At 42.8% G+C, this 11,245-nt stretch overlaps 1 protein-coding gene across 1 annotated transcript; it reads right to left on the bottom strand.

Moving 5' to 3' along the window:
* Positions 1-2,067: 2,067 nt before the first annotated feature.
* Positions 2,068-3,895, bottom strand: LOC148033105 (pentatricopeptide repeat-containing protein CRR2, chloroplastic-like). Its single transcript, XM_087683992.1, has 2 exons — positions 3,732-3,895; positions 2,068-3,646 (listed from the first exon to the last, which is right to left on the bottom strand). The coding sequence occupies exons 1-2, from the start codon at positions 3,893-3,895 to the stop codon at positions 2,068-2,070; spliced, it is 1,743 nt and encodes a 580-aa protein (XP_087540118.1).
* Positions 3,896-11,245: the final 7,350 nt, after the last annotated feature.

Genomic DNA, 11,245 nt, shown 5'->3' with positions numbered 1-11,245 from the left:
GAATTATGCCTCTAATTTTACGGAATCCATCGAAAAACCTCATGAAATCCACCGTGGAATATGCCTCCTGGCATCAGATTGAGCAACAAAAGTGAAAGAATCACAACTACTGAATACAAAGAAGAATAAACATTGAAAGAGAATACAAGAACTCAAACAATGTATGGACGAGCAATGAGATCCATAGCACAATACATTAGATGTATCGTACAAATCACACAAGGTGATATCCCTCACACGAGGGACCAAGGACTAGAAAAGAGAAACTTGGTTAGGAATCCCAGTTTAACTAGGGTCTCGCGGATAACCATGGGGAGATCCCGTGCTAAACTACAACTAGGTTACACTGCTCAACGTCCATTCGATAATTGGTCCACGTGTTGACTAAGTGCCAAATAAGAGAGATCTCCGGAGATTTGATGGTTATTGCTCATGTCATTGGCCTGCAAATCCACCATTCTGTCACTTTTTCCCTGAATCTTGTGTTGTGCTTCCAGTTAGGTGAGGAATCTCCCCTGCTCACCTGAGGACCTTTAACCACTTCAACTAATCATCAATCTAAGCTATAGAACTTTGGAAATGATTGAGTGCACTGAGAAAAATGAGTAATTTATCAAACTGCTACCCTGTTAGCTTTGGCTACCAAAAATAAACAGTGAAAATTGGAGTGCGAATGTGATGAACTTCTGGCAACTAAACCCAATGCTATGAGTAGTCACAATGAAGTTATTGAAGCAGCAAGAGAAATGAAACTAGTAATAGATACAATATAACTATGGTAGAAATCTTCTAATTAAAGCTAGCTGCCTTGGTACATAGCTTCAGGGCTCTGTTCAAGATTAGCCCACAATCACATGATTATCCTCTAAATGAGCAGATGCACCCTTGACTCTCTCCACCTTTTGGTGGGATCTCATCCTTGATTCTCTCCACCTTTTGGTGGAACCTTGGAGTCTTGTTCAGACTAAACCTCTTCTACAAATTACATCATTGATGTGTCATTGGTCCAGCACTCTCAAACATGCTTTTGGACTAAAGGTTCTATTGACTTTTAATTAATGTGATAAACCCTAACTAGCCTTTCTCATTCTCACAAAGGTAATGTTTCTTAATTCTCATTATATTTTCTTTAGTCTAAGGTCTCATAATTGCTAACCTATACAGCAAACCTTACTTGGACACGCTTCATTGTTCAATGAACCATTCAATTTTTGGAGGAAAGAAGGCTGGTCAAACTGTATGGGAAATTATATTATTGTGTTCTACAAATAAATACCCTCTAATCTTTACCTCATATTTTGATGTGTGAACTCACATGTGAAAATGACTGGTCTTGTGAATGGTTGTACAGGGCAAGCTGCACTCCTGTCTCTGTAGATTGACATGCAGTCTAGAAGGATAACGGAGCACACTTCCACATCTAAATACATCAGCACATTCTGCTCTCCTCAAAAATGTCCATTGCAAACTTCCCATTGAAGAAGTTTCACCCATCCCACGGTTGTCGATTGAACAGAATGACAATCAGCATCTGAAGATAGTGGAGCACCAGTGGACGATCGTTAGGTTGATCACTAAGTCTTCCACACGCATTGCTCTCCCAGCGGCCCAAAAACATCATGAAATTCTGTGTAGACAATAGCTGGTCCACTCACAGGCACTAGAATATTTTTAATAGCCCAAGGGATGCGAATAACCACAATGGGGACAATTTCCTCAGTAAATAACATATTCATACTCTACCAGAAATGTGTCCACTGTCCAGACAGCAAGAAAGGCCCTGTACCATTTTGCGTTGGAACAGTACCCAACAAACACCACAAGCCTGCCCTGCCATAAACATGTCTGCAGGCAAGAGAAAGGCCCTATGCCATCCATGGCATGGGTTTGAGTATCCTGTCCCAGTGGCCCCTAGTGTGGATGACATCTGCCCATATCACAGCACAGAAACGGGCAAACCAGAAACATGCAAGCAGAACTGGCCACAAGAATGGCTTGACAATCCATGCAGGTTCTTAAGTTCTCTTGAAAATGTACTAAGAAGGCCAAACCCTATGTTGCTCTGCATCACCACAGACTCTCAGCTGATATGGACTGCAACACCCTATTGGCCTCCACCTCTTTTATTCGAATGTTCAACTCATTCAGCATGATAGTAACTTCATCATGTCGAGAATGAGTTTTGTCTCCAACAACGAACTCATGCACCTTTTCCGCAACCTCAATCCAGGCTTTTGCAGGCCTTTTCCATGCAGCTTCACTTTGTCTAAGCCCTTCCACTTTCAAAGCATTATCCTGCAAACCAGCATCAGTATAGATGCTTGACATGACTACATACGCAGCGGGAGTCTGGACATCAAACTGAACAATTTGATCAAAGCATCGTCTTGCTAGTTCAAAGTCCTGAAACGTTTTGCATGCTATAAGCAGAGACATCCACCCAATGACATCTGACTGGTTGGTTTGCAGCAAAACCTCCGCCTCTTTCAAATACCCTGCCTGACCAAGCATTTCAGCCATGCAATTATTGTGACAAGAATTAGGCATTATTCCATAATCGTGCTTCATCAATTTATAATACCTGCGTCCTTCATCTAATAAACCAGCCTGATTACATGCAGCAAGAATGCTAGTAAATGTCACTTCATCTGGCCTGATCCCTTCATGCAGCATGTCATCAAAATACTGCTTTGCGTGCTTGAAATCCCCACACTGGGCATAGCCTGCAATCATTGCACTCCAAGCAATCACATCCTTTTTTGACAGACCACTGAATATTCGGCTTGCTTCCTCTAAGATACCACATTTAGCATACATATCAACCAAGGCAGTTGATACAAAAACATCTAACTGGCACCCATATTTTATTATCTGCTTTTGGATCAATTTGCCTTGTTCTATAGCTCCTACAGTAGCACAGGCCCTCAACATGCTTACAAAGATCACTTTATTTGGCTTTATGCCATCAAGCTGCATTTGCTCAAAATACTCAAGAGCTAGAAGGCCTTCTCCATGTTGTGCATGTCCCGTGATGAATGCACCCCAGGAGACCACATCACGATGAGGCATATTATCAAAGACTTTCCTTGCCTCTTCAAAATCCCCACACTTTGAATACATAGCAACAAGTGTATTCCCCAACATAATATCTGATTGTATCCCACTCTTCATGATCTGCTTATGGATGAGCCTTCCCCGATCAATGTTTGATGTCGAGGCACATGCTTTTAGTGCAGCAACGTAGGAATATTTGCCAATTCTCAAACCTGACCGCTGCATTTTATCATACAAATGGAGAGCCCTCTCTCCCTGGCCAAGGCTGGCATGCGCATCAATAATTGCACTCCAAGTGTACTCGGTAGGCCTAGCGACCTTATTAAAAGCCTTGTTGGCTTCAGCCAACCTTCCACCCCAACCAAACACGCGAACGAGGTGGTCGGCTAGGACTCCGACCGACTCAAGACGACTATAGGCCATGAGGAGCTGCACTCTCCTGCAGCATTCGACATCCTGTAACTTTTCGCACTCGCGCAGCATCAAGTAGGCATAATTGCGTGTGATGGGAGTGCCTTGCTGCTGCATCAGCTCTGCCGCCTTGAGGGATCCCTCCAGCCATCCACGGGAAGTGAAAGCCTCAGGAGGCGGCCTGCAAAGGCAGACCATGGAAAAAGGATTAAATTATTCTAATGGAGCATAGAAGCCTCTTTCTTAAAATCAAGTTGGGAATCGACTGATTAGGGGTCTGCTGAAAGCCAGCAAGGCATGTCGATGAAGCAGATTGGCGATAAGCAGAAAATGAGGGCCAGATGCAGCATATTGCAGAAGCTTTGAATAGCCGATCGGTGTAGAGGAGGAGCACCAGGTTAAGACCAGCCGAATGGTGAGCAGCAGCCATGGACGCAGGGGGTAGCAAGAGGTGCTATTCTTCTTCTTCATAGTGGTTGCTCTGAACGACGCTTCTGTTAAACCGAAAAAGCTACACCCCTGCCTCCACTTCTTAAAACTGAGTGAGTGATTCAAGTGCCTCGTAAGGGGTAGTGTCGCACTGCACGCCTCTCACATGACGGGGTTTGTCGCACTTGAAGTGCCTCATAATGGGTAGTGTCGCACTTGAAGCGCCTCGCACCTGACGGAACCGGGGGGCCTGTAAGGGAAACTTGGTTACAACTGTAGTGAGGTGGCATACATCTGCCGCTTAGATTGGGATCCCGTATTTAACCCTGGGTTGGTTGAGCCGTGCCAAGTGCTGCGTAACACATCATCGGATGAGTGTCCTAGCCTTAGAGTGGTTAAGTCCAGCGAAGGATCAAGGATCCTCCAAGCATCGATCTTGCTTCTTATGAGAGAGTTAGACAGAGGTATGCTACTCTTAGTGTTACATGTGTTTATCTGTATTTGATGGGCAAGCCCCTTGTTGAAGATAACTTTTGTCGTTGGTTTGACCTCGCCTATCAAGGGAAAGCCACCCTAGTGCAATACAAGTTTGTGGATAGAGGATTCTACTTGGCTATCCTGGGATCGAAGCTGGAGAGAGATTGGTTGTTGGCATCTACTATTGGCTATAATGGAAATCCGATTTACGTGCTTCCTTGGTCATCATCTTTCTCACCTGAGGAAGTCCTCAATCATGAGTGTCCTGTTTAGGTGGAGTTCTCACATTGGTTGGTCAAAGAAGTGCGGACTATTGCTGCAACATTGGGGAAGCTTCTGTATGCGCCTTCTACAACAACACCATGGGGGCTCATCAAAGCGTCCAGTACATCATGTGTCTTGTGGGATAGGAGAAATGACCGCCTGAATATTTGCATCTTCAAGACCCTAATGGTATGGAAATCATTCTCACTGTTAAATTTATGGCTTTTCTTGATTCATGCTATTTGTCCAAGTCGAGTGGGTACTTCACTAGGAACTACCCAAAGGGGCTGGAATGTTTGCCTGTTGTTGCTGCTCTTCAAGTCGCGGGGAAGGAGGTGGTGGGGCAAGCTCTTCTTCACATGGCATTTCAAAGTTCAAAGAAGTCAAATTGGGATTAGCTACTAGTTCAAGTAGTTTGATAGGCAAGGATACAATATTCTATTCAAATTGAAGGGGCCGTGGAAGAGGTTTCGCTCATGGTAGAGGAAACCAACATAATGCATCTTAGAATGCCAATAACCAGTAGGGGCAAAATGCTAGAGGTGGTGGATACTACTGATGCAAGGTGGACATCCAACTCTAAGGGTAGAGGATCATGGCAGTCACAGACACAATACAATTTCTAACAAGGATAAGGACTATCATTACTATGGCAAGTATGGCCACATTTCTAAAGAATGTTGGAAAAAGCAAGCTAATCAGAAAGGCAAACAACAAGGACATTATGCATCATCGAGTCATGCTGAGGATACTTCTATTGATAGGTTGTTTGCTATGATGTATATTTAGAACCGTGCAACTAAGGAAACTAAGCTAGATGATGTTTGGTATATTGACTCTGGAGCATCTAATCATATGACACCGCATGGTGAATGGTTTACTGACATGGTTCCATGAAAGAATGGGTATGTTTGCATAGGAGATGATACTCAACATAGCATTGAAAATAAGGGTGTGGTTCCCTTGGTCATTCATGATGGGCAAAAGAATGATGTATTGCATGTGCCCTCTATTACAAAGAATATATTGTCAATGGGATAGATGACAAAGCAGAACTTGCAGGTTTGCTTTAATAAGCATGGTTGTTTTATAGTGGAGTTTGGCAATGGCTTTGCAAGCTCATTGCTCATGGCAACAGACATGGTCAGATGTTCACATTGGATGTTGCATTGACTCAGCTCAAATCGGTCATGTTTACAAATGGTAAATGCATTTTTAGAGATCTTGAAATATGGCACAAGAGGATTGGGCATGTAAATATTCAACAACTACAAACTATGCAAAGAAAGCAACTAGTCATAGGTTTCCAAAGTTTGCATACATTGAGATAGGTCATGTTTGTGATGCCTGTTAATTTGGCAAAAAATCTCATTTTTCATTTGTAAAACATGTTTAGAATATCTTGAGGCCACTATAGTTAATACACTCTGATGTATGGGGACCAAGCCATAATGCATCTCTTGGAGGATGCAAGTATTATGTGATGTTTATAGATGATTTTAGCAAGTATATCTAGGTGTATATCTTGAAACACAGATGAGGTGTTTGCTATTTTTAAGGATTTCAAGAGGCAAGTTGAAAAGGAGTTTAATTGCTTTATCTCATGTTTGAGATCCAACAATGGTGGGGAATATGTATCTAATGAGTTTCATACATACTTAGCCAAGAATGGCATTCGCAATAGGCAGCTCTCATACAATTATACTCCACAACATAATGAAGTGGCTGAAATAAAAAATAGGGTACTTATGGAGACTATTCGTGCAATGCTTAATGAGGAGAACATGCCATTGTACTACTAGGCTAAGGCCATTATTACAACAATGTATATACTGAATCAAACTTCGATTGCAGGCATTCATGAAATGACACCATACCAGAAACTATATGGGCATAAGCTAAACATCATTCACTTGAAAGTTTTTGCTTGCATTGCATATATCCATATCCCATATGAAAAGAGGAGAAAATTGGATCCTAAGGCACACAAGAGTGTATTCATTGGTTATGCTCAGGAGGAGTAGAAAGCCTACAAATGTTTTGATCCATCTACACGTGAAACACTATTCAACAATGATGCCATCTTTGATGAAATGGCTTCTTGCTATGCATCATCTATTGTTGTCCCTACTGATATGCCTTCAGAATATGGGTCTACTATTGTTCCGCGGCAGCAGAGTTATTGGATACGGGACATGTCTTGGATCTATACATTGATGTAATGACTCTCGCGGATCATCATAGAGCTTGGATTTGCTCTTGGATCATTGGTTGAGCTTGAGCTTGCTTCGCATAGCATTTGGATCTCCATCTTTGATGTACTTATGGCATGTACTTTGCTTAAGTCTGACCGGTCTTGACATGCTTGGCCTATGCCACTTCTATATGCCCGTTATATTGTCTGGAGTTGGATGCTACTGAGCCTTGCTTTGGCATCTGGAGCTTACTTTGGCTATTTTTTGGCTTGCTAGAGTTACACTTTGGATGTACACAGCCTAAATGCTCATGATGTCTTATTGATGCTCGATCTTGGATCTTCTGTCACTAGTGCTATCATATGCCCTTGTTGAGCTTCTATGCTTGATATTTATGGCTTTTGTGCCAGTGGGAGCAGCTTTGGATGCTTGACAGACATTGAACATGCAGTTTATGCTACTTGAGCATTCAGATACATGAGACTGGGACTCTCACTTGGATATTGCATGGTTGATATGCCGTGGTCCGCATACATATACTTGGGCTGATTTGGGCTTTGCACTCTCTGAGCACACACCTATTTGTGTCAAGTCTTGCTAGTGTTGTGTACGCTGTGCCCTATTACATAGGGGGTCTGCCGGCTTATTGACAGATTCATTTGATATACTTGGGTGTTTGCTTGATGTATGTATGACTGCCATATGTTGATTTATGCCCGCTTGATGTTGGTTATGCTTTGACAGTCAGTGATTGACTTGGTGCATCCATTTTGCCTATAATTTGCTCTCATTGTACTTGGTTCTAATTTATTACAACAAGTAGTTATGCATGGACTGTGATGTATTTTTCATGCTGAATCATCCTGATTTTATGTACTTTTGATGGTACTTGGCGGGCAGCATCATTAGCTATCAATTTGTGGTTATTTTGCCTTGGTTTTTGGTAGTATTTTGGCTGTTTATAGCAGAAAACAACAAGCAGTTTTAAATTGTCTGCACTGTTTTGGATTGCAGTATGGCATCTTTTTCCACTGACAGTGCTATCTTCAACATCATTAAGCTTGATGGTATCAATTATGCTTTTTGGAAGAGCCAAGTTTGGTAGGTATTGGTGCAAAAATCGCAGATAAAACCACTAAGATTGAGTACATTATTACAATGTGGTTGGGGAAGCACACAGTGCTTGGCAGCTTTGGGATAAGATCAAGAACCTCTATGACAAGAAAAGTCCAGCAAGTCAGATGTATTGGCTGAAGCAGCTTATGGACCTACGCATGAATGAGAATGTGACGATGTCTACTCATTTAAGCCAATTCCATGCTATTCCCAAGAACTTGACTTTACAGGGCATTACTTTCAATGATGAGGTTACTCCATTGTTTTTTCTTAGGGCTTTGAGTGAGTCATGGGATGTATTCCGCACTGCCTTATGTGCTTTTGCTACTACTTTGAGCTTGCCTGATGTAGAGAGTGCTCTTCTGCAGAAGAGATCAACCGTAAGAACTTGGATGTCTCTCATGTATTGCATGCTTTGACTGTTAGAGGCAGAGATGGTAATGGAAAGAATGATAGTGCGAATGGTTGTGGTAGAGACTCACAGAAGTCTAGGTCTAAATCGCATGGCAAGTCACGCAGCAAGTCTCATGGGAGAAATGCTAATGTGACATGTCACCATTGTGGCAAGAACAGTCATATACACCTAGGATGTCATGACTTGTGCAATGAGAAGCGCAAAGAGAAGTGGAAAGACAAAGTATAGGAAAAGTCCTCTGATCACAGCATTGTGCCTGTGAAATCCACTGTGAAAATTGAGGAGATAAATGTCATGCAGATTGAAGACTCCGATAGGGAGTACATACTTGTAGCTAGTTCTTGTGATGCTACACAGTTGACCGAGGTTCACTCTATGTATGTGCAGTGATGGCTTTTGGATTTCAATGCATCATTTCATGTTACACCATGCCGTGAGTGGTTCCACTCCTACCACACTGTCTTTGGTTCCATCCGTTTGGGTGATGACAGTTCACTTGCTATTGTTGGCGTTGGGGATGTACGACTGCAGTTCTCTACTAGCAGTACTTTTCTGTTACAGGATATACATCATGTACCTGCGCTTACACACAATCTTATGTCTGCAGGGTAGCTTGATGATGCTAGGTTTCATGTATCTTTTGGGGATTCTGCATAGAAGATCACACGTGGCAGACTTGTGCTTGCTAGAGGTGCCAAGGCTGGTAGCCTCTATCCTCTTGTAGTTGATGGATCCTCTGTTGACTATGTTTTGTCTGTGGGTTCCATCCCACATGTATCTCTTTGGCATGCCCATTTAGGCGATATGTCCTTGAAGGGAATGAAAAAAGTTTCTGGTTTGCAATACTTACCGCCCCTTGACTATGCATGTTTTGATTCATGGGAGCAGTCTTTATGGCAAATAGACTAGGAATACACATAAGAAGTTTGGTAGGATATGCATGAGTGAGCCCTTGGCATTGGTACATTCGGATGTCTGTGGGCCCATGCCATGTGAGTCTATGGGTGGTGCAAAGTATTTTGTCACATTCATTGATGATTTTTCACGGAAAGTCTGGGCTTATCCCATTAAGCTTAAATCCAATGTCTTGATTGTGTTTCAGATATGGCTTGCATTGGTTGAGAACCAGTAGGCTGAAATGCATTAAGATTGACAATGGGGGAGAATATGTTTCACATGCCTTTGAGAAGCTATGTGACAAGAGGGGTATTAAGCGTCAATTGACCGCCCCTATACCCCACCCCAGAATGGTTTGGCTAAGTAGATGAATAGAACCATCCAGGAGCGTGTACGCAGTATGCTTAGCCATGTAGGCCTACCATAGAGCTTTTGGGCTAGGGCAGTGAGTACAGATGTGCATATCATAAATAGATTACCTTTCAGTGATTTGGATTTTCAGGTTGCAAAGGAGGTATGGACTGGGAAACCTCCATCTTATGCACATCTATGTATCTTTGGATGGGAGGCATTCTGCCATATGCCCAAGGACAAGCATAGTAAGCTAGATCCTATGAGTGTCAAATGCATTTTCCTTGGCTATGGAGATGCAAGCGAGATGGGATAATGCCTCTGGGATCCGCAAGCGTGGAAAGTCATCCACAACCGTGATGGTAGTCTTCCATGAAGACAAGATGCATAGAGAGCCTGATAATGTGGTAGAGATACGCAAGGTTATATTCCAGGAGGAGCCATGTACTCTAGTATAGCCTACACAACCAATTGGATAGCCTGCAATAGCAGTTGGTACACATGGCCAGGGTGTTGGACAAGATGTTGGACATGCAGTAGAGCCTCGAGTGAGATGGTCTACTAGAGATAGACATCCACCTGATAGATTTGAGCCCTCGATACATTATGTCTTGGTTACAGATGCAAGAGAGCCTCTCACCTATGATGAGGCTATGTGTAAGGGTGACAGTCACTCCTGGGAGAAGGCTATGCAGTCTGAGATGGACTCCCTATATAAGAATATGACTTGGGATTTGGTTGCATTGCCTAAGGGTAGGAAGGCTTTGCCATGCAAATGGGTGTACAACCTGAAAAGTACCCTTGGGCACCCCAAGCCAGCTTATAAGGCAAGACTTGTTGCTAAGGGTTTTAAACAAGAGCATGGAATTGACTTTGATGGAGTCTATTCTTTTGTGGTCAAGATGACCACCCTACACTTGGTTTTGGCCTTAGTCGTGCAACTTGACTTGGACATGTATCAAATGGATGTCAATACTGCATTCTTGCATGGAGATTTGCATGATGAGATTTACATGGAGTAGTCTATGGGCTTTGCTGAACCTGGCAGGGGAGCACCTAGTGTGCAAGTTGAAAAAGAGCTTGTATGGTTTAAAGCAGGCACTTAGGGAGTGGTATCATAAGTTTGATGCCTTTATGTAGTCACAGGGCTACAACAGCAGGAGTGCTATGGATTCGTGTCTTTACACAAAGAAAGCTCGTGATGGCTCATTGCTTATTTTGGTACGTTATGTGGATGATATGCTGATTTTCGAGAAAGCTCATGATGAGCTAGATGCTCTTAAGGCTCAACTCAAGAAGAGCTTTGAGATAAAGGATCTGGGATAGGCCTCATACATGCTTGGTATGCACATTAGACACGATAGGCATTAGAGACTACTCTACCTCTCACAGAGGGAGTACATTCATAAAGTCCTTGAGCACTTTAACATGCAAGACATGAAGCCTATTGGCTATCCATTTCCTTCTTATGTGAAAGTTTCACAGGCTGATTGTCCGTAGATAGATGAGTAGAGGGCTAAGATGGCCAAGATCCCTTATGCATCAGCCGTGGGTAGTTTGATGTATGCCATGATAGCCACTCGTCCAGATATTGCCTTTGCAGTTGGTGTTGTGGCACGCTATATGGCTACACCTA

Source organism: Lygodium microphyllum, chromosome 8 (genome assembly GCF_053477565.2).
Source record: "Lygodium microphyllum isolate KBCC chromosome 8, Lygodium_microphyllum_v1.1.10, whole genome shotgun sequence".
NCBI lineage: Eukaryota > Viridiplantae > Streptophyta > Polypodiopsida > Schizaeales > Lygodiaceae > Lygodium > Lygodium microphyllum.
The sequence above is the reverse complement of the archived record's forward strand: the minus strand, read 5'-3'. Positions and strand labels throughout refer to the sequence as shown.

Excerpts from the sequence above, each read along its gene's own strand:
- LOC148033105 (XM_087683992.1), bottom strand. The coding sequence starts at position 3,895 with ATGGCTGCTGCTCACCATTCGGCTGGTCTTAACCTGGTGCTCCTCCTC. Across the intron at positions 3,647-3,731 it reads TTTCAGCAGACCCCTAATCA|GCCGCCTCCTGAGGCTTTCA; the intron begins GTCGATTCCCAA and ends CTGCCTTTGCAG.